Raw genomic sequence first — 24228 nt, forward strand, 5'->3', positions numbered from 1 at the left:
TACATGTTGTCCTGAAAAATTACATTGAACACTTGAATTGTAAACCTTCACATATTTGTCTACACTGCACTGTAGTTATCAAAAAAGGCATATTCTTGCAATAAATTCTTACTTTTGTGTTTCATACACAAACTTAAAAGGTGTTTTGTCTAGATAGGCCAGCTTTAATGGGGAAAGATGAGCAAGAGAAGTGTGAATGAACAGACAGTTTTACAGTTTTGGATTCAATAAGCCTGAAGCACAGAGGGTGCTCTGACGATGATGGCCATTTCCAAAGCATAAGAGAAGTTTAAACACAAGAAAAAAATTGAAAACTTGCATAGTACCCCTGTGAGCAGAGCTGTGTAATAATAGGTAGGCTTCACTGAATATCAGGACAGTAATAAGCAAAACCAGCCAGCTTTCCAAACTGTGAAATAAAACCACCATGTTAAACAGTTGGTGCTAATCTATCTTGCTTGACCAATCCCGTAAGTTTATCAACATGCATAATACAACATGCTACCTTTAATGATAAAAGCTCAGGACTTAAAATAACGGCCTTTTCAAAAAAGGCTTTTAGGGGGATGGAAGAGGGATGTTACTAAATGATCAGGAGACCCCAAGCTAAGGACCTTTTTAGGTAGGATATTTAAAAAAAAAAAATTGAAAGTACTTTTAATGGAATTCAAGCAAGGCAACAGAAATTGCTGTGAAAGGGCTCAAAACTCTCCCATTTGAAAAACAAACCATGTGCGCCACCTCCCGGGGTACAAACCACAGAGCACAGTACCCACTCCTCCTGGCTCTCCCGAGGTAAGAAACCAACACTCTCAAGGTGGCTGGCTGTCTTAGGGACAGGTACTTTCAATTTGTATGCCTTCTTGATTTATAGTTTAGGGCAGTAGACAGCAACAGTCCAAAATATTACTGTAATCCATTCCAGATGATCAGAAGCTTCATCTTCTCAAGTTAATGTTTTCTGTGCCCAATTTCTGTCCAATACTGAAATGAACTGATGAAAAGTTGAAGCAAGGAGATCTCAGTTATTTAGGCATAAGCAGGAAAAATCACCTTGGAGCTAAACTTGCCTGCCTCCCCCCATCCCTGCAAGGTTCAGATGAGATCTAAAGCAGTTCTGCTTTCTTTTCAGAGCTAAAGCCAGAAGTTAGAATTGAAAGTCACAAAGTACTAGGAAGAATTTGGATGGATATAATTTATCGGTTTTGAAGTTCATCTTAACAGGATTTAAAAAGACACACAGAATAGGTTGAAAGACTTAATCATTTATTTTAAGCAGCATAAAATTTGATTTTTTACATACTGTTTATCTGAAAATGGCAAGACCTGAAAGTACAAAGTATAAATTTTTGGAAAATTCAGTAATGAGGCTTGACAGTAAGTAAGTGGGATAGACATCCTAACATCACCTGAAGACGGAATTAAAAAGACTATACCCCTTTTTTCAAAGTTTTGATCCCATTTTCCTTTCAGTCAATGTTAAAAATATTGTCTATTAAAAAAAAAAATCAGGTGAAGAAATGCCTCTACAAGATGGAATCATTTCCTTAAAAGTGAAATCCTTTCCACGCTTCCTAAATAACTATCAAGTAACAGCTGATGTAGTGTTAAAATCTTAAAAGATTTCTGCATCTCCATACAAAATTTTCAATAAAAAATGTGAACTGCCTGTTTCAGATAAATCTTATTTAAACACTCAACCTTGTACAGTTTATGCACACACATAGTATTGGCTAGCAAAGCAATTTTTTCCAGGACATATTGCAGTAATCCATGCCTTGGTGCTATTAAGAAATTGTCAGTTGTCTTTTCAGTACCACTTCAACATGACTTTCTTGAGTCCATTTTTTCCACCCAGAATTTTCCAAGGGACAGCTATATTGCAAATACGGCCATTTAAACATTCAGCTATGTAATTCCTCTCTAACAACACAGGAATAAACATACCCTTTGCAGATTTGACACAGCTCTGTGAAAATTCCCTCTTTAAAGAGGGATGTGATGAGAAGATGGTTACAAACAATGTAGTTTATTCAAGTATTTTGCCTAAGTACACATCGCTGTAAAATCAGAGCAGGCCGAGCTGCTCAACTGAAAAAAGCAGAAGTGTCTCAATCAGTAAAAAGACCCAACAGACAGTAATGGTCCACTACAGCTGGTGGTAGGACAAAAAAATGGCAAGGCCTTCAAGGAAGGGGCTGTCATCTGCTTAAGGAATGGCACTAACCCTCACAGCTCCTTGTGGTCCTCCTCTCCACCCCTCTATTTCAGAAGGACAGATGAAAAGGAGAATGTACAGGACCAGTGAGGAAGACCAAGCGGTTAAGTATTTATTTCCAAGTGGGAAGTGAAAGAGGTCTAGGAAACGTAGTAAAATGCACAAAGGAGTTCTTTGCACACAGACAAATTCAGGGACCACTGACGCAGATGAAGTTTTGGCTCTATTTCTCCTAATACTAATGCAAGTATTTTCAACCTAGAGTTAATTTCTAAAGCCTTACAAACTACTTTAAGACAGGTCTGTGAATGGTCACCGAGAAAAACATATCTTTTGTTAGAAGGCTGAATTTCAGATATAGAGGTCTTCAGCTTTTAGGAACTATTTTTGGGGGGGAGAATGAGGGGGCCAGAAGACAATCAGAAAAATCAGAAGATTTACAGCCAGTGCGTTAGTAGGACAGCAGCTATACTAAAATACATTGATTTTAAGTGATTATCATCAGTTAAAAAAAAAAAGAACACTTATTAAGGGCTAATTCCTTTTAAATGCTGAAAATTAACTTCTGCATTTTACTTTTTGGCTAGCTGAAAAGAAATTCTGTATGTGCCTTCGTAGTCTATTCTAAAATTCCCAGTATTTCAAAAACTACCAGACTACAAAGATCCAGACAAAGCCTAGATACAATGAAAAGGGGTGAAAAAAGCAAACACAAAACATTCTTATATTACTACTGTACAGTCGGCGATGTCAACATGTTTTAAAATAATCTGTTTCATTGCTTACAGACTATTGCTAGGGGTGAGACATATCACTATGAGCTTTGTTATATGGAGTGGGGAATATTCAGTAACTAGCCAACGATTCTACTTAAAGATGATCGTGCCCCTTATTCACCTGTGAGTGGATGATTCTCAGTAGCAGCAACAGGCACCTTAGAGTACACTGGCTCTCAAAACATTCAGACAAGTGAACCTGTGACAAAGAAGCCAGGTAACTAATGATGTTACACTTACAGCAGCTTGTCAGCAACTGCAGTTGCTATCCTGTTCTCCTCTAGCAAGGACCCTCAGCCTTGATTTGGAAGCCTGGTAGAAGACTCAATTATTTAGCATCTCCACATTTCACACCACCAGCCAGCTTCAGCTCACCATAGCCCCTCTGTCACTTAGTGCAAGTCGTAGCAGTGGCTTTTGCGGTACGGATCCATCTCATCCCGGAGTTCGGCTGAAGCCAACAACTATATTTCAGATGATGTTCCTGAGGAGCCATTACCAGGACTCTGGATTACTCACAAGCCTGGCCTAACATCTAATTAGGCCCCAGAAGCCAGAAAATCTGACTGGCTCGGAAGATTGCTCTTATCCCATTACCAATCTCTTTTCACTTCTCTGAACAGCAGCAAGAACTTCATCAGCCAGAAATGAACAATTTATCAATCAGAGCGTCAAGTTTGACAGGAACTAATGTCTTGGTAAATTGTACAGACCTTTCTTAAAAGGATCAATCCGTTATGCTCTTAAAATTTTTAATGAAGTGAAGTTAAGGGTAGCTTACTTATTTCTCTTTCCATAATTTCCTTTACTTTCACCTCCATAGGTCATTGTACCAGCCCCCCTCATTACTCAGCTCATATTACTACTTATATATATGAGGCTCATGTCTGAGATCAGGTTATGACAACTAACCAACCTAGTTGTTGGAAACGCCTCCAGAAATCAAAGAAGCTTTCAATAGCACAATCATTCTGGAATATCAGAAAATTTAAGGACCACTCTCTCTCTGAAAACATGCTGTGTTAAGCAAGTCTCATAAACCTTTTCATATTTAAAAGGAAAAGGTTAGTTTACAAATGGCTCATCCTTCAGTGAAACATAGCCAGTTGATACACAGCAAGTAACTGGGTAGAATACCCATAAGTTGACTTTAGCTGATGAAGAGTTGACTGTTGTTAAGCAACTGATATGTTAACAAGAGATACCAAAACCAATAGCTCTGTGATTACCACTAGTTAACCTGCACAGCATCAAAACTGCAAACTGGAATGGTACACTGCCTTGATATATTGCATTTAGGTTGATCCAACATACAAATCCTAAATACAAGCTCTTTCACCTTAAAACCAGAACAATCCCCTCTACCTAACTTCTTTTACAGAACCTGAATAAAAGGCTTATTAAAATTCTTCACCTATTTTCTTCAGTGTTTAAATTGAGCCAAAAAGCCCATGATAATATTTCTAAAACTTGTGAAGGCAGTGGGATAGAACTAACATATTCCCATGCCTGAACTCAGGTTTAACTACTTGAGCTCAAATCACACATCTTCAAATCCCGAATGATTGCACTGATAGCATCAATTATCTAAAAGGCCGCATCCAATGAAACATGGCTTTCTGACATTTTCATGGTACATGATACTACATTCACATTAGAACGCTGGTTCTGCAAGAAATATTGATATGTGTAGGAATGCTTTGCAGTGCTGTGATTTGGAGCATCCTGTCTTCCATAATAAATAGAGAATATTTTCCAGCACCATCTTTACTCAAAGCTTTGTTTTTTCACCCTTTTTTTAAGCTATGGTTTAATCTTATCTCTGAAGTTAGTTAACAGGAGCATAAAATACCTCACAGCACTCTCCTTTAAAAAAAAAAAAAAAAAAGCAGGGAAAGAGATCACCAGTAAGACACACTTGGTTACACTGTAGTCTGTCACTGTATTTCATCTTTCATAGAAAAATGCTCAAGAGCATTATTTTTCTTAATGTGCTGTAGGCTAAAAATGAACCCTCAAGGGTTTCTATTGCTCTTCTCGTTGCCAGAGCAACAAAGCAATACTCACCTGAATATCTGCCAGTGTAAGTATCAATTTACAAGCTGAGATGAAGTTTGTGCTGCTAGCAGATGTCGCTAACAGCATTTTTACAATAAGCCAAATTTTAGTGGCAAAGGATGCCACGAAAACTCAAGAATATATTACTATTTCATTTGTGCTACTTGATTATTGCTCCTATAATTCAAGTGTTCCTATTAAAATGTCTTGACCAATGACGTTCAAAGTGAAAGGGTAAAACTGAAAGGCTTTTATATGAAATCTAGCGCACTAAAAAGACTTCATTAAGCAACTCAGAAGAAATCTCACTTGTCATTACAAAGCATACTAGGAACCTTTCCCAATAAATTCCTTCCTAAAACTCTTTGTGGTAAGGAGATAGGAGGGGCTGGGGAGAGGGAAGCAGCTAAGAAACATTTTAAGAGCATACAAGCATTATTACTTTCTGAATTGGAAAAAGGGCTCATTGTTTACCACTGTATCAATCCAAACATTCACACTGTGTTTCTGTTTGAAACAGGTGACAGAAGCATTACTTCTATTACCATACTGTAGAAGAAGGAATACAACTCTGAAATTATTTGTTCTGTGCAAAACAAAACCCTGGAGGATGATATGGAACCAAATCACAGAATTGGAAACATCACTCTAACTTTTCAGAGCGAAGTATATTGCTTTAAGAAAAACTCAAGGGAACAACTTCTTGTTATAACGTGTACTAAAAATTCTAATTATAAGACATTAAGAAAGAGATGTATGGATAATAGAATATGGAGAAAACACCTAAGCTCTATAGTTTCTTAATTCTTTATAATTCATCATTTTTCTCCTCTTAAAAACTAAGAGGCAGAGGAAGAAGGAGGCAAACTCAAAATTTCCTCCTATTTCCAACTCCTAATTCCAAGAGAAATAATTTTCAGACGTTGGATCACAACCCCAATTATTTTACTCTATTCAGCCAAGCAATCTGAAAGAGCAAGAGTTAAAAAGGAAAGAAAACCACAGGCACTTCCAGTTATGAAGTGAAATACACAAGTTAGTTTAAAAAAAACAACAGTGCTTTATTTTCACACACATTACGTGCACCTCTGTAAAAGCACCATTCCTAAAAAAGAGAAATCTTTGCTTATTCCATGCAGAGTCAAATGCAGAGGCAGTGTGAATCAGAAAGCTATATGAAGGGATTATAGGCAGAAAATTTTCTAGGCAAGGGATTGGGAGATTCAGAACTAACCTTCCTTTTTTTTCCTCCTTGTTTCCCACACAGGCATGCAAACTGTTCTGCTATCAAAATGCAAAGGAATTTTTTTTTCCTTTTTTTTTTTTTTAGAAGAAAACCCAGATAACTAATAGTTATCACCGGGCTCCTCAACCTTGCATTGTTTATCTTTCAAACCCACTACGCCAGTGTTACAGAAAAGTGATGGAGGTCCTGCAATGCTCACTGACTAGATACAAGAAAAATTGTCTTATCTGCAAAGAAAATACCATGTTCTGTCCTCAGCATTAAGATCTGCGCTTGCACAATGGAGGTCTTGTCAAATATATTCTTCCCTGCTCTCTCCCACTATTGTTTTCAATCTTACCACATATTTGTTTTCAGCCGGTCAGTACACACACTTTTCATTTGATTGACACACCAGTGAAGCTAAACTAAACACCTCCAACTGCTGTTCAAGTTGAAAAACAAGCCAGCATTAAGACTTTCACTTCACAGTCTGTCCATGAAGACAGATACTTTTCCCTTGAACTTCTAGGTTGCTGAGCTCAGCAAAAAAAAAAAAGGTTGTCTTTCTTATTTTGTTGTTTCCTTTTTGTTACATGCTCATTAGAAATACCAAAAGACACGGCAGAACACAGACCTTAGCTTTATCATCTGTCCATGCATATGCAGACCAGCCTTTTCTAAATATCAGTCATCCTCAACTCAAAAAAACCCAACAAACACCACAAACCCCCACATTAGGGGGGAAACTGAAAGGCTTTTTTTGATGCACTGAAGTGGAAAGTCATGAAGTATTCATTTTTATAAAATCCACTACTTTGAAGCCAAGGAGTTGCATTTGGTTGTATGGAGTGTCTTGTGCTTCAAGACCAGTTCTAAACCACACACTTACCAGCAGTAGCATCCTTGTAAATTAAGAGAGGTAGTCTTGTTTTACACTAAGGCTGAACAAGTTTGTTTCTCAGTTTTCACCTCCTCAACTATTTTGTAACAACACTCAGGAAGGGCGACCCTCTCAAGTGGCAGCAGTGATCTTGAGGAAAAAAACCCATAAACCAACATTTCTTCTTGACCTCACTTGCTTTTCTCTGCTGCTTAAGTCTGACCTGTCTCCCTCCCCCACACCATAAGCACAGTTTCAAAATGAATTGATGTAAACAGAAAGCAGTATTCATTTAATGAAAATAATAAGAAAGATTATTAAGTTTTTTCTCTTTTTCTACAGTCAGGGCTCGATTAGTTAGAAAATACTGACAGCTTCTTTTTTTGTGAAAGAGGCATGGACACTTTTGTTCAGACAGTGGAAGAACATAATGGTGTGGTTTTTTCCTTTTTTTTTTTTTTTTTTTTTTTAAGAAGGTACTGTTGAGAGCATAAAGGCTCATTGTACTGCAGTAGCAAATCCATTACCGTAGCACATAAGAGGTGGTTAACAGTGCTTTGGTTCAGAATCAGTGTTAGAAAATAAAGCTTAAAAAGTTATGATGCAGGATATTTGGTGGGATTTCAACAGCAATTTGTAAGGAATGTAGAAAGGACTGAGGCATTGGCTTCTTCCCCTTGGCAAAGTACTTTGTTCTTCATTCTGTTTAAGTCCCAGGTTTCACGATCAAGTTTCTCATTTCCATCGATGACGCACTAAGGAGGATTCGTCATTGACCACGTCATTGTCGGTGTAACGATGCTGACACCGTGGTGGAATAAGCAGCAGGATGATCAGTACAAGGAGGATAATTGCACACAGGCTCATGAGAGCATAGGAGGCAATCCACAACACTGGTTCATGGAAAGAAACACTAGAAACACAGTTGCTTGCAACATCTGCTGTTGTGAAAGGGCCTTCAATCTCAGATACTGGAGAGCCATCAACTTCTGAGAAATTATGAAAAGAAAAACATTAAGTCTATAGACATCATTTAAAAGTAAATAACAAAAGATCTAGCCTAAATACCTATATATCCCTTTCCCTCCATCATCATACATCTCAGCATACTCATGCTTTCTTGTATTTGTCATTGCAATAAAAATGCTAGTATCCCATGTTTATAAAATGGGAATCTGAAGCATAAGGAGACCATGACACTCCCACATCTACACAGGCTGTCAGTGAGAGAACTGACATTTAAATCAGGTCTCCCACAGCCCAAGCCACTGGATCACCTTTTCTCTCTGGACTAACCTTTCAGAAATGTCAATTTAACAGAGCTTAAAAATCCTACAACACCTACACTGGAGTAGGTCAGGGCCTGGGCAGTTTTTGTTTGTTTTTGGCATTCACAACAACTGGAAGAGTACCTCAGATGATGCTTACATCTTCTGTGTTTGCTATCTTCCAGGGTCTTAGGCAGCAGCATGCAGGTTCGCTAGCTTCACAGATATCTTAAAGGACTGTATCCTAAACACAAGGTGCGGGGTGGAAAGCAGCACAGATACTCTTGTGACTGGAGGTGAAAATTCAGAAGGAAGGGAAGGCAAGACGGGAGAGCTGGATGACAGCTCTCCAGAAAAGGGGAACAGTGGAGAGGAAGGTCAATGACAGGAGTGAGGAGCTGGGACATGAAGGAGCAGTGCTGTTGGGCAGGGAGGGAGAAGCTAACGAAGCAGTTTGAAAAATGGAGATGACAAAGCTAGAAGCATGAAGGGGTGCCTTGGCAACTTCATTTTCGAACAGCCATCCGTCTCAGTAACATCACAGACTGTGTGACTTGTTTCATTACCATCACAAACCCCTACTTGTTAAACCAGTTTTTGCTAAAAAGGGTTATGCTGCCCATGGTTGTCAGAGTAACCGTGGCAAGCACAGCAAAGTTCCCCTGAGTTGTGGACAGGGCTACGTGTATTGTAAAGGCAGAGCAAGTGAGTTGCCTAGGGCAACAAAATATTCAGAGCATTTCATATCTGCAGGTGCGTGGCCAGGGAAGGATGGATACCTTTTAGCTTGCTTGGGCCAACTAGGAGCCTGCAGTTAGTACTGTCTGTGCATTTTAACAAGTCTTCCAAACAGCTGTAACTCACTTCTCTAGTCAGATACTTCAAGACACATTTGTGTATTTCTTATAAAGGCCTCAGTTTTAACCTTCCTGCTTTATTTCTTGTTTATTTCATACACAGACACACTCTTGCCAAATTGTAAGTGATCCTGCCTACTGAAAACAGTATCTCTTATTTACACACATCTTAGACACAACTCCTGAAAGCATGTTTAAAGAGATTAGCATAAAATACCCCTTGGAAGGAAGAGGGGAGCCTGGGTTTTGGAAAGGCAGGAAGGTGGCCTTTAAGGTTCTTTGTGGAGAAACAAATGCAGAATAGGTGGGCTGCTTTATCTACAATTTATTGGGAGAGATTTTAGTTGATATTCAGTCCCTGGCCTCCCAATACCTCATATTATTTTAAGGTTTAAGTCTCATTAGACTTAATTCAACTTAATTGCAGGCTGCTGCTGAAAGAGACAGCCCTGCTCTCCCTCACTCCTGTCCCTCACTGCCTCTTTTGTATTGGTGCTACTGACTGGCAGCCTGCAAGGAGAGTCAGGGCAACTCTCTGATCTGATGAAAAACCAACCTGTCATAACAAACAAAATGCTGAAACGAGGAATTTTCTGTAGGATCACTCAACTGAACCAACCCCTTTTCCAGCTGCGAGTGTAGGAAGACTCCTTTAGCAGCAAAAGGCTGTTAGACTGGGTGAAACCTGAGGCTGTACCCACAAGCACCCTAACACTGGTGAATACCAAACACGTACTCTTTCAACTCATCAGATGGTAATAAACTGGCCTGTGCACCCTGTATCGTCAGCATATCTTTGCCAAGACACTGCTGTTACAGAGGTATGGCGAGGCAGCTGCACAGTAGCAGACATACTTGTAAAAGACTATCTAGAAGGTCCGTGGCAGAATCTGTTTTGTTCTGAGTCCCATTACTGAACTTTGTCTACCATGCAATTGTTTCTTCCGGACATTTCACCCCCTCACACCATTTCATCTGTCTCCGTGAAGTCCTGCAGCAAAACCAAACTAAACCACTTTTAATACTAATGTGAAATGCAAGGCATAAGTATTACTACTCAGGAGCTTAGTATTTTGAAGAAGTGGAAAAAAAAAAAAAGCAGGACAATTTTCTACCTTGGAGATAGCTTTGAAAATAAACAGTCCCTAATTACTCATTATTTGGCTTGAGTACATAATTACGCCTATTAAAAAAGGCAATACAAAACTGCTGCCATAGTGGCTGACATTTTAAATTAAATTTTGAGAATGCCTGATAGCAGCACAGCCTCTGCTTTCTTCCCTCCAAAAAGAAAAGTTTTCCCTCACTCTCTTCCACCCCCAAAGAAACTGAGAGGACATCAAAAGAGGGGAAATTTGCCTAAATTGTTCAAACAAGCCCTTAACGTAAACTAACAGTCACACACACTTAGCATATTACACATTAGCTGAATTAGGATATTTTGGCATTTTTTTATTAGAACATCTGGTGGTAGCTACCTACAATAAATTCTTGACCTTGAATAAATGGGATTTTCTTCAGTATTGATGATTACAAAACAAAAATGGCACCTCTAGAAAAATGCTATTTTATAACATTTTTGTAGAACTCAAACACACTCTCACTCACTCACCATCTTGGGTGGTTTGGAAAGGAAACAAACTTGAAGTTAGATCAAATTTATCATAAAATTGTAAAGTGCTGTGTCGTGGTTTAACCTCAGCCAGCAACTAAGCACCCTGCAGCCGCTTGCTCACTCCTCCTCCCTCCCACTGGGATGGGGACGAGAATTGAAAAAAAGTAAAACTCGTGGGTTGAGATAAGAACAGTTTAATAACTAAAATAAAATAAAATACTAACAATAATAATAATAAAAATATAATAATAATAATAGTAATGAAAAGGAATATAACAAAAAAATCCCACCCAAAACAACCACCCAAGAAAAGACAAGTGATGCGCAATGCAGTGGGTCACAACCTGCTGACCGATGCCTGAGCAGCGGTCCACCCCTCCTGGCCAACTTCCTCAGTTTATATACTGGGCATGACGTCCTATGGTATGGAATATCCCTTTGGCTAGTTCGGGTCAGCTGTCCTGCCCATGCTCCCTCCCAGCTTCTTGTGCACCTGCGTGCTGGCAGAGCATGGGAAACTGAAAAATCCTTAACTTAGGATAAGAGCTACTTAGCAACAACTAAAACATCAGTGTGCTACCAACATTATTCTCACACTAACTCCAAAACACACTGTACCAGCTACTAAGAAGAAAATTAACTCTATCCCAGCTGACACCAGGACATGCTGCTTGGAAGGGGCCCCTGGAAGTCACCTAGTCCAGCCTCCTACTCAGAGCGGCACTGTCACCATCAATAGATCAGGTCAGCTGTAGCTTTATCCAGCCAGGTCTTGTAAAACCCTGAGGATGGAGACCCCATGATCCCTCTGGGCAGCCTGTTTCAGTGCCATACCACTCTCCTGGTGAAGAAGAAATTCCTCATGTCCAACTTGAACCTTCCTGAATGTAACTGGTGGATGTTACCCTTTGTTATGTAGTTACACTTGCACTCACCCTTGGCTTGCATTCAACTTTAGGCCCACCGTAATCCCCAGTTCTTTTTCCACAGGGCTGCTGTTCAGCTGGTCCCTTCCCAGACTGTACCCGTGCATGGTGTTTTTCTGCTCGAGGTGCAGAACTTTGCACTTCTGTTCACTGAAACTCTTGAGGTTTCTGCTGCCCAGTACTCCAGGTTACCAAGGTCCTTCTGGACTGAAGCTCTGCTATTCATCATGCCATCCATTCTCTCGAGTTTAGTGCCCACAAATTTGGGTGAATTCTGTCTCATCACAGTTTAGTGTAGATGTAATTTATGATTACACTGCTTGGTGCATTTCTTCCCTAAAAAATACCCAAGTCTTGCTCCTATGATCTTGTCACTTACGACAAAAATACTAGGGGAGTAATTCTGCTCAATACCAAGGTACCATTAGGTTGCTTCACTAATACTAACTAGTTGATCTGAACATCTTGTCTCAAGAAGGGACCTGATCCAAAACCTTTCCTAGTCATCCTGTAAACAGTAGGTTATCCCTGAAATTATCAACAGGCAACTTGAAACAATTTGAAATTAGTAACAGGCTGAAGAAGTCTTAAAGGCTTTCACATATTGAGGAAAAAGCAAATTTCTTTTCATGCTACAATGGAATAGCTTCCTGCAGCCATCTATCTAACTATCCTCACTCTTGGTACATCCTGGAGAATGAAAATGGTGCAAGGAGTATTGTGGGATAAACCAGTTCTCATCTCTAGCCAAGTCTGAATAGAAACTTGGGAGTTCAATGAAGTAAGGCTTTTAGTCCCGTTCTCCTCATTTTTGTATTCAGCACATACCCATTTAACATTTTATAAAAACATGAGCTTAAATTTACTGTTAACACTCTATTGTAAACAAGAAAGCATAGGTCATTGCAAAGCCACACCAAATGGTCTTTTATATTTCTCTATTTCTGAAGACTTATGCCACCAGTAATTCAATTTAATTTATACCCACGAACAGACTAAAAAGCTCCAAATAAATTACATTAATACAGTTGCTATGGAGGACATGGCTGGCCTCCACAGGAAGCCAGTTAGGCAGCTTAATCCCTCACATTGCACTGACTGCTAACCACTCACAGTTGTGGTTTTCTGATGAAAGTAGTGTTAAATATGGAAACCACAAGCTGTGAAGAAGTGAATTCAGAATAACTGGCACATCCAGCAAAACGTCATCTACCCCGTGCGAGCAGAGTCTGACAAATCAGTATATCTTGTCTCAGTCAGTGGCTTGTATCACCTGATCTCTCAAGAACCTAAGTTCCCATGATGCTAGCTTAGACGTATGCATGAAACATGGACAAAGAAACAAGGAGGAAATGCCTTCTAGCACCAGCTGGGTATCATCATGTGTCCAAGCTCATGTAAATTCAGATTTCATTTCTCTTCAGCAAGCTCAGTTCCTCTCTAGACAAGGCTGGCAGAACTACATGAAGTGGCCAAACTCAATGCTTCTATGTAGCAATATTAACATTAAGGTGTTATCATGGTTCCCTGACTCTTTTTCTCAACAAAGACATGTCCTCAAAGCAGTTCTTACAAGCACCAGCTGGCTTGTGTCCCCTGCTCACCACATGTCGGTCAATATGTTCTGTCAAAGTGTCCCCACCCCTCGCCATTTATGGCTGCAGCATGGCAGTGACAGGAGGCAGCTCTACGCTTGCTAAAATTGCAGTCAGGAAGCACAAGGAAGAATGAAAGGCAGGAAAACCTGGTCTGCAGTATTTGTCTAGTTACACTCTCCTTCCAGATGCATTCAAAATGTGTCTTTCATCACTGCATGGTACCTCATAGAGGTCTTCATTAAGCAACCCACATCAATATCCAGATTTTCTTTCGTAGCAAGCTCAAAGACGACAATTTTGAACCCATTAACAATGGGGAGATTTAAAAAAAAAAAAAAAGCTTTTAAAATGCCCTGGAGCTACAACTCAGCTAGCTAGTCTCTCCCTCAATTACCTAGTTGCATTAAGCACTCAAGTACTTACTGCCCTTACCCTCTCTAACATAAAACTGGGGATTAAATAAGCACTGTCCATCATAGTCCTTTTCTCATGCAAATCTCAGATGATACAATATTTTTCAGGGCATAGACCACTTCTGTTTGGGACAGAGACTTGCATATGAGTGCACATTCTTTCCCTTCTCTCTCACTTGTATGTTCTTGTGGTGCCAAAGCAATGTCTCATCAACAAGGGGAGGAAACCCCAAAACTTTTGTTTTTAGCTACTTGTGGTGAGATAGGAGAAATCATGAAAAAGCAAGAAAGGTAACCAGCACTGTAAAATCAGCCAAAAATGATGAGCTTTTCCACATTTTCTCAGCAGCTAATTAAAAATTAACGGCTTTCTACTTACACGGAGAAAACTATTTGTTTAGAACCAACACAAACACCACAAGTCTTAATTTGAGTCCCATTTTCATCTTAGCTCTTTCTTTGAGTATTTCTGAGAGGCTGAAAAGGCACAATTTACATGAAAAGCGCTAGTAAGGTACTTCACTGCACATTGCAAAAGTTAGTTGAAGAATTCATTTAGAACAGAAACTACATAAAAATGAAGCTGCATTAAAAACAGGGACTCGTCTCATGTAACTGTTGGGGAAACTGCACACACAGACAGATGTCTCGGAAAGATCTCCTCTCAGAGGAAGAATGCAGCTAAGATACCCAGAGCTGAGGCTGATTTACTTCATGCCAAAGACTGTTGCGTGCAATACAGCTTTCTTTTTTCTCCCCTTGAAATCTGAATAGCTTGGGATTGCTCAAAAATATACCCTTCGCGCTTCATGAGTAACCACGCTTTTCCCCATCAGGTAAGTGGCAAAGGTGTTTCTCTGAGAGAGCAGGTGTTTCCTCACTCACCAAGTCCTGAACAATATTTCTCTTACCTGCACACGGACTCACTGCAAAGCCCACTCTCCTCTGGGCTCTGTCAAATATTACATAGAAACCTTCCATGACTGTAGCACCAATAACTAGAGCATTTGTGGAGGAAGAGATGCCGAATCGGTAGCACTGTAAATTCTCTCCTATTCCAAGAATGGGTTGAATATAAAGCTATGGGGAAAAAAAAAAAAAAAAAAAAAGCCAGAGTGTAAGAAGCAACACCACACAGTACTTAGAAGTTCAGATCTTTTGATTTTTGTATTCAAGCACTCAAACTCCACTGGAAATAGAGAATGAATAGGGGCAAACAGATTTCTGTACATGATTTAAAACTGGTCAAAGCTTACATGCAGGTAAGAGGTGAAGCTCTTGGATTCTAAGCTTAAATTTGAACACAGTCAGTCACTATGTGAAGGCCAACAGCAAATTCATGAGAACCACTTTTTATTGTATTTTCCATAAGGGAAGGATAGCTGAGAAAGAACTTGGGATATGAACTCAAATTAGAGAATAATTTTATTATTTAAAAAATTATCAGGATGGAATCGATTCAGATAGCATTCAGTGTCAGCTTCAAGGCTCTAGATTCATAAATTCAAGTCACATTTTACCCCTTGTCTCCTCAGGGAAGATGAAAGATTGCCAAGCTACATGATCAATACAGAAAAAGCTTACCATTAGGCTTTACTATATTTCAAGTTAAAATGTACTTAATAGGTTCATTCTCCCCTTTGCTCTTGACCATCCCCTGAGGTAAAAGACTGTATTAGTAATGCTAGAGGATACTAGCCTGTATTGCAACCTATACCGGGAGGGGAAGCCAGAAAGGAAAAATAAAAGTGGCACATTATATTCTAAAAGCTGGGATGGAATATTAATAAAAGATAAACCAACCAAGTTACAGAAACTCGTGAAGAGATCACATAGGCTCATTGCCAAGACTGACATATTCAGAAGAAGTGCTTCAACTCAGAATGCCACGAAAAATAAATCAATTTGCTTCCCAAAACGAGAAGGTCAAGATGAGCAGACACATTCCATATTGACATCTGATGTGGCTAAAGCTCGTGAAAAACAAAACAAAAACTTGCCTATTTTTCCTGACAATTTGAAAAAACCATTCCCAGCTGAGATTACACTCAGAGGGAAACTGTGTTTTTCTTTTTTTGGTTTTAGGTTTGACAAGTTTGTTATTTTCCCCATTTAAAATTTGATTTTTTAAATTTCATTTTAAAGGATTTCCTTTGCATGCAATAAGCCAGTTCTCTATTACTGCTACAAATAGCTCCTATTTTTAAAAAGCATGTGCTTTATAATAGTAAAAATAAATGCATAACTGAATAAACAAAGAAGGTTGAGACCTGTGGTAGGATAGAGATCCGAAACGACCTACTGGAGTTTTCATCCCTCAGGTAAATGGAGAGTTTGGGAAATAAGGACCAGGGTCTTTCAGTTTTATCCCAGCATGCAAGCTGTGAACCAGTCCAGAAACCAGAAGAGAATTCTTGTATCTGTTAAAAAAAAGAAAGTGATACATACAGATTACATGCATTTTGATAGATTTTTTTGTAAATGGTCACTGCCACTGTTCAATACTTCTTCCATTCCCATGGAGAAATTCAAACACGAACACAAGTCTGACAAAGAGCTTTTTCTTTAAGGATCAAAGAAAAAACCCAACACACAATTGAGGTGCATCATAACCCATTATGGCTTGGAAGAAGGGGGAAGAGGCGAAAGCAAGTTTAGCTTCCCTTCCCTCCCCATTTGTATTTCATTACTTTTACTTCTGCAATGAACCTGTATGAGTTCCCTGAGCAATCAGTAACACAAAGAGGCAAAGCATCAATGGGCTTTTACTACCTACCTACCTCTTCTCTGAACAGCTCTGACCAAACGCCAATGTTTTGAAGCAGCAGACATTTTTTTAAAAACACAAACCAAAATATAAACCACATGAATATGTAATGGAGTCATCTCCCTTCCTCACGTACTTATAGCTTCTTACTCAACTTTAGGGTTTTGAAGCCAAGGGCTAAGCCAAAATCTCCTGTCTTCTAAGGGAATCAAGGTCTGATACAGTCAATGGAAAGAAACACGTCCTTCTGTCTCTTTTGCTGCCCTGCCACTCACTACCAATACAACTTGACATGCTTTTGAAATAAGGTTGATAAACAGTACTTTTTAATATATCCAGGGCACTAACAAAACAAAAAGAAAACCCCTACAGAGCTTGTTTGCCTGAGACAAACATCTTCTCTAATGTTCATGCTCCCCAAAGCTGATCTGCTGCCAGATCAGAGGAAAAACCTTCCTTATTTGAGTGCATTACTTTGTGCTGGTTCTTATTCCCACGTGAAGCAACATCCAAGAGAGTATCTTGTTCTGACACTGCACAGCCAAAGCCTGTCTTTTGAGTGAAGAAGAAAGATGGAATCCAGCCTCTCCACTCCCCTCATTTGTATTTATCTTTGATATTGATTATTTTGTAAACATCAGCTCATACTTTAGTTATAAGGCATTTTACAGGTGACAGGTATTCACCCCATCCCACATACCTGCCAATGAAATATTTGTTAGGGCTGCACAGTATTAGAGACATAATACTTCCAGGTTCTCATCTCTGTTCTTGGGCCAACAAGCGTAAATTCATGTAAATACACAATGAGACTTACTGTCACAAACAGACTGCTTTTACCCTTAACTCTCAATGCACGCTTAAGTACATCTCTTGGCATGGGACAGAACGCTCTGCTCCTCACAGCTAAGACCCAGGCCAGAGCTGCAGAAAAATATAGTTCTCCTCTCTTTCCATTTTCTATTGGAAAGCAGAGCTTGTGACCTGAGAAAAACTGCAAGATAGCACCCAAACTGGATAGACCAAGTCTATAAAGTGCTCTATTTTAAATGCCTACTTTCATTTCCCAGAAAGACTGCTTATTACATTGCATTTCTTTGCCTTACTTCTGTATGCTGAAGAACTGCACTGGGGGGATTTGGCTGTATGATACCTAAAAGGTTATTAAAATAAAGATTTTAGGTTTATTTGGGCCTTCCTTTCTTCAACATATTAAGTTCGCATTATATTAATGCTGTGAGTAGACACGCTGTTCTGACTTCAGCTCAGTGAGGTGTAATAGCTGCCACTCCTCTGTGGTTCATCTCTGTCCTTCTGCCAAAACCACCACCTTCAGACCTGCCAACATCAAACTGCATCTATAGCTGCTCCCTAAAAGACTTCAGTCCAAATAAGTAAGATTTAAAAAACGATCTGCACCACTAAAGAGCATAAAGCTCACAGCCTTGGTTTTTAATGGAGCTGAATAAAGGAACGCTTCACATGCAGTTATCCCAGTGCACCTGAGGGGGCAATAACATTTTGCTGGGAAGTTCATAACAAGCTGCTAGAAGCTGGAACTTGTTAACCTGGTTCACCTGTGGTCAGAGAAGTATGTCTGACTACAGCAGATGCTTTTATGTTTCAGTGGTACATAGCCTGCCAGAAGCCCATAGCGCTAAAGTAGGGTTGTGATGCCATGGTACAATTGCTGAGTATACCCATTTTCCTGACATTACTTCTACACAGCTGGAATCTGATCCTTACATCTTGTAACTACTTTCTTATTTAATAGACTGTCTCCTTTGTTTAGAGTGGTAAAAGTAATTTTTGGTGTGTGTGGAGGGAAAAAGGTACAGCAGCAAGGTCCTGGAAATTAAAAAGAAACCCTAAAAAAGAAGAGTTAGTTTACGCGTTTTTAATAGGAAGAACAAAAACCATTATGCCGAGTGAGTGGTTCCCCTCTAATACCTTATTGATCAGTTGACTATTTACTTGTCATGTGAAAGGCCCTAGTTCAAATGTCCTGACCACCATCAGGGAGGAGTGTGGACTGCTGTGACCCAGTTCACAGGAGGACGCCCTATCCCAGGGTGCCATTACGAGAGCTCTTGGGTAGGCTTCTTTCAATTCCCCCTGCATCGACTGAAATTGTTCCAGTCAATACTTAAGTGCTTTGCAAAGAGAAGAACTTTTCAACCAGGGAAGCTGAGCTACATAAGGTAACTGGTACACATTTATTTCAGATATTGGACACCTGCAGGCAGTGAAGAACACTTCATGCCAAATCTCTGCTCTCAATCAGGTAGGAAAAGGATCTCAATCTTGAATTATAAGCATACAGGCAAATACTCTGTCTTTTTGGCAGCCAGCCAACAGTCCCGTTACTGTATTTCCTGTGATTTGCAACGACTGCTGCTGTCTGATTGTGAATCCATGACAAAAATATTAAAATTGTTCACATTGAAATATCTGGGATTTATTCTTCATCTTTAACCTTCTTGGCGCTGTTCACTGTATTCAGCCAAAATTTATGAATACTTTTTATTAACTAGAAAACGCTGCTTCAGTTACTCTACACTCAGAGAAATCCAGCATCCTCATGTCCTACTTCTAAAGCCCACTCTATTTTTAAAGAAAGATTTTTTAAACATAAATAATTCAATAATGAAAGTCAAAAGCAGCTTTATTGATATGAATAATCCTAATGAATGGCATCTGTTTTATACAACAATAAGCATTATACTTGGAAAGGAACTGCTTGCAGTAGCAGGTTTTTCTACTTTAGAAACACTCTGTTTTGAATGAAAGGACTGATTTTTGCACTCTTAGTACTTTGATCAGAGCAACAGGGATTATGTCCATGTTTCTGAAATGCTTAGAACAAAATATTCTCTCTCTGCAGTATTTCTGATACATTTCCATACACACACTTCTTGTCTGTACTTGGACCCCCCCTTTTCCCTCCTCCCTTTCCCTTTTCAGCTCTTCCTTTCCCTTTTCTGTTTCCATCAAAGATTATCAGTCATTTCTCACTTATTAACAGGAGTAGTCCAGGAAAGATTCTGCTCCCCTCAGGTTAAAACCCTATGACTTACAAGGTAGATAGCAAAGATGACACTCCTTTCAAAGATCATGTGATCATTTAATAGGAATTTAACATTTTGAGCAGATTTAATGACATTAGCTTACCAGGGACGTGCGAGCTATTGCTTGCACAACAACACTGAAGACTTTCTGGGGCAGTCGGAGGAGCGTGGTTCCACTGTCTACTATCGCTTTATCAGCATTATACTAGGGAGGGGGAAAAAAGGAGAGAAGTTACACACTGCAGTTAATGTAATGCAGATTCCACTGTTTCATAACAATGACAAAGCTTTTCCTTTTGGGTAGCTGTCTGCCCAAACCTGCATGTCATACCTGTCAGCAGCTCTCTCTAGTTGATAGCTTGAATTCAAATAAAAGTCTGAGAGCAAAAGCAGGATACGGTCAGCCTAGACACAAGACTGTGTTTATCTGCACCATTCAGGAAACGACTGAGTGTCACCACAGCTGGTGCAAATGGCTAAACCACCGTAAAAAGTAGTAAAGCCCGGGCCCTCTCAGAGGTGTGAGCTAATCCACTTTACCTCCCGTATGCTTTGGGCAAAAACACTCTCATGATCAGCATGGACAGATACTAAGCATGCTGATGTAGCTTACACATATGTCCAAGCCCTGAATCAAGGTCTCTGCTATCACGGAAACAACTCACTCTAGTTTAAACACAATACAGCAGCCTACTTTTAATGGCTGGTGTATCTTATTTAAGAGTAGTCAGGGAACATTGGGCCTCATTACATATAATGTTTGGTACTGGTTCAAGAGTACGAATGCCAAATGCCACACCTTTCTCTCTTGACTGCTGAAAACCACTAAAACACAGACAAAAACAAGTACAAAACCCCTTGAAATTTCAATCTTGCTACCTCAAAATCTGCACTAAAAAAACCTAAGCAAACATTTCTCTTCATTATTAAAACCCCAGCCCTCAGATTAAGAGATTTCAGCAAACTTCAGATATCGGAAACAAAGAATAACTATTTTAAAAGGTACATCTTTTTTCATGAACTCCTTAAAAACTATGATTAAATGGGGGGGGAGGGGAGGCAAGTAGCAGTGGCAGCTGTTTGCATTAACTACTTTCATTACCAGCTTAGGCAGCAGGATCAATATAACTGAACACTGACATGTTTATAGCATAATCATAAGACACAAGGTAATACACAGCATAAGCTTTTTAGGAAGAGGTCAAACAGCAAGCGAATTTAAAATAGATTGGGTTAGATGTTATCAAGTCACATGGAATATCTTCAGCGCAGTGACAAAAATAAAACCCACCAAAAAGTAAAAAAGTAACTCTTAGTTATTTTCTTTTTGAAAGAAGAGCTGCTATAGGCTGCCAAGCAGAGCTGAAAGAAAGGCAAACAGGAAACCATTTATTATACACTCTGAAATGCTTCTGAAGAGTGGAGAGAAATATCAAGGCATTGTGGAGTCCATTTTAACCGTGACAGTACCACAAATATGCAATCACCAGCATCCTGGAAAGACACCTTTGGAAAAAAGTAGGTAGGAGGCACAGCCAAGAGGGTCAACCACTAAAATAAACCCATGCAAAACGCCTGAAGTAGCAGGATCGCTTGGCTAGGGACTAAGCACCTGGATTTTCATGCTGTGTACAGCGTACTTGGCAGCGGGCAGTAACTTGCCTTCTTAGTCTTCCTGGTTAATACTTAACAGTGCACCCTGTGCAGTGTGCACTGCTGGCAGCTCAGTACTTCTCTCAGCCCTGGTCTGCCAGGCTCAAGGCCACAGCTGCAGTGTAACACTGGACAGATTCCCAGCACTGAAGCGAGGGGACTACTTTTCCCTGGCAAGGAAAGGAGTAGTCTCTGGTGATGGTTACAAAAAATGTTCCGTTTCCTAGAAAACAACTAAGAGGAGAGAGGGCAAATAGTTCATCATCCTATACAGTGAATTATGCATGCTCTGCAAGCCCCTAACTAGCCAAACTTTAATCATACTAGCTCTAATTTACTGTTCTTCCTCTAATTTTTTTTGCGGGAAGATCTCCTTTGATCAAGAAAGGAATCATGCCTTCTGCAACAGTGACTAGCATACTATGCTAATACGTACAATGTGAAAGCAAACTCTGGCTCAGAAAAGAGCAACAATAACAGGAAACTTTCATAACACTGCTAGATTTTTAAGTGAGTTGTTTTCTGGAAACAGCATGTATTAAACCATTAGCACAAGGGCTCCTCTTTAAAAACACGTTGACTGTTTTTTAAGGCAAGAAAGAAAAGCAAGCACAAACATTTATGTCAAAGGACCAGTGGTTTTGCTTTCCTAACAGTATAGTAGAGAGAGGCATTTAAATAGACCTTGCTTTGCTTATTAAGTTGAAAGACGATATGACTCATTTTAAATATTTTATATGGCAATATGATTTCCATATTTTGTATGGAAATATAATATTTATGCACATATAAGATTTCTATCATGAATTTCACTTCATTTGTATGAACTATAAAAACTTTAGAATTATCACGTCCCAATGATTTCAAACTAAGAGAACAAGCATGAGATAAAATTAAGGTGTCTAATGAAAACAGGGCATGAAAATTACAGAACTAAAATCAAAACGTGAATAGCAACAAGCAGCAGGAAGGAACAAATAAAACACACACATACACACATATCCTCCAGAAAAAAAAGAAACAGCTTTGGAATAAAAATTGCAAGAACACAGTCTCATTAGACTGATCCAGAGATAGCAGAACATTATTCTTAATAAAAACAGAAAACATATCCATCAGGAATAATAACTGGCAATGCTGAGGCAAGCAAAAGTGGATTACAAAAATAAAAATAAAAATAAAAAAAAAAGAGGCATAGGATGAGATACTTTGGGAAGCACCCCAGGATGACACCTGCCCACTGCCATCATAAATTACATGCTTAGACATCTCCACAGGGGTCAATCCAAAGGCTTCCCTTTTCTTTGTTTGACCGGAATTGCTTTAAACCCCTTTGCTTTGGTTTTACTGTGTAACAGAAAAGCATAAACTGTAGTTGTTTAAAGGCTGTTGTCCCCTTGAATCAATGCACTATCTTCAGTGTTTAGACACTTTTGTTACAACTGAAACCAGCCAAGGGGCTGAGCCCTTCCAAACCACAGCAGCCTTATTTTCAGTGGACTGTTCACTTAACAATTGTAGCTTAGTACCTAATTTACTGAAAATACTGTCAATGCCTTAAAAGTCCTATTTGAAACAATTTTAGCATGCTTGATGTACACACTGCATTTCACATGGCTCGATCATTTCTTTTCAAAGTTACCACACAGCCTTAATTCTCAGAGGAGACTGCAATACACATCTGCTTGCAAAGACAAAACTGATCAATTAAGTGTTTTTCTTAACCAAACTTGCATTTTATATAGACAGAAACGCATAATCACAGATACCTCTCTGCAGTCCAATTGGAGGTTCTGTCCTCCGACCTCCAGTTTGAGAATTTCAACCTGGTAATACCACTCTTCTTTGATAGGTGTGTACCAAATATCACCCTTGTACAGACTTGGTTCAATTCCACCCAGAACCTAAGGGAAAGGAGAAAGGAATTTACAAACTTTTAAATCCTGGATGTTTAGTTTTGGGGCAAGTACAGGAAAAAAGGGAAAAATTTAATTGTGATACACAGGGCATCAAAATTTTAATTTAGCACCATTTGTAAGGATTTTACTGACAAGTTCTTTGTCAATAATAAAGCAGTACGAAACATCTAGACATTAGATAGATCGTGCTTCTCTCAAACAGAATTCCCATATTGGGCCAAATTACCAGCATCTTCATCTACAAGCTCACACTGATTCTCTTATGAAAGCTCCACTGTTTAAAATCAAAACAGTATCTTCAGTGGTTTAATCTAGGCAATGTATAAAAATGGGACAGAATATTAAACTTGCACATCATAAATTCACTTTATCAGATCAGAAAAGCCTTAATACTGTTCAAGAACATTTCATTTTTCTTACACACATCCAAAATGGAATATGACCACCCTATCATTGCTATCACTTTTAGCTTCCATCAAAACTTATGTTGAAGCTGACTGGGAGCATACTAGACCATCAGACTTTGAACTGAACTAACATAAGCGAGCTCTCTCTTGGGGTTCATCTATCTCAAGTGTGTTAGCATTTACAGTATGTGAATTCACAGCAAAATAACTATTTGTGATCAACTCCTTTGCTGATATGCTTATTTCAGCATAATTTGGGAACAGTCATTCCAGCTCCTGATTCCAGATAAATAATGGCCAATTCTTGGTCCCACTAAAACTGATGGAAAGATTTTCCAGAGTAACAACAAGTCGAAGATCTGGTCTTGAGATTTTTTTCTTTAATATGTTGTCTACAACAAAGGAAAAGAGCCTTGATTCCTCTCCCCCTTTTCACATCATGTAAAAAAAATTACTGTAGCATTTTGATGAGATTGACCAAGCTTAGCAGCTGAGTAAGGGACTACTCAGTTTGAGAAAGGTAGCAGAATCTGCCTTGAGGAAACACCACAACATTTATGTTTTTCTTTATTAAAAT

The 24228-nt window shown here is 39.2% G+C and overlaps 1 protein-coding gene across 2 annotated transcripts in view; it reads right to left on the reverse strand.

Annotated features, from left to right (window-relative positions):
- BACE2 (beta-secretase 2) overlaps nt 1–24228 on the reverse strand; it is a 55866-nt gene that overhangs the window by 901 nt on the left and 30737 nt on the right. The window contains exons 5-9 of one of the 2 annotated variants that reach the window (XM_052794457.1): nt 23095–23229; nt 19776–19877; nt 16108–16257; nt 14749–14917; nt 6342–8149 (exon numbers count right to left, since the gene is read on the reverse strand). In XM_052794457.1, the coding sequence (XP_052650417.1) occupies nt 7896–8149; nt 14749–14917; nt 16108–16257; nt 19776–19877; nt 23095–23229 (810 nt within the window). In that variant the 3' untranslated portion in view covers nt 6342–7895. Of the gene's footprint in view, nt 1–6341; nt 8150–14748; nt 14918–16107; nt 16258–19775; nt 19878–23094; nt 23230–24228 lie in introns of those variants that run through there. The other variant, XM_052794458.1, reaches the window with a different exon arrangement.

This window comes from Harpia harpyja, chromosome 8 (assembly GCF_026419915.1).
Source record: "Harpia harpyja isolate bHarHar1 chromosome 8, bHarHar1 primary haplotype, whole genome shotgun sequence".
In the NCBI taxonomy this organism is placed as follows: domain Eukaryota; kingdom Metazoa; phylum Chordata; class Aves; order Accipitriformes; family Accipitridae; genus Harpia; species Harpia harpyja.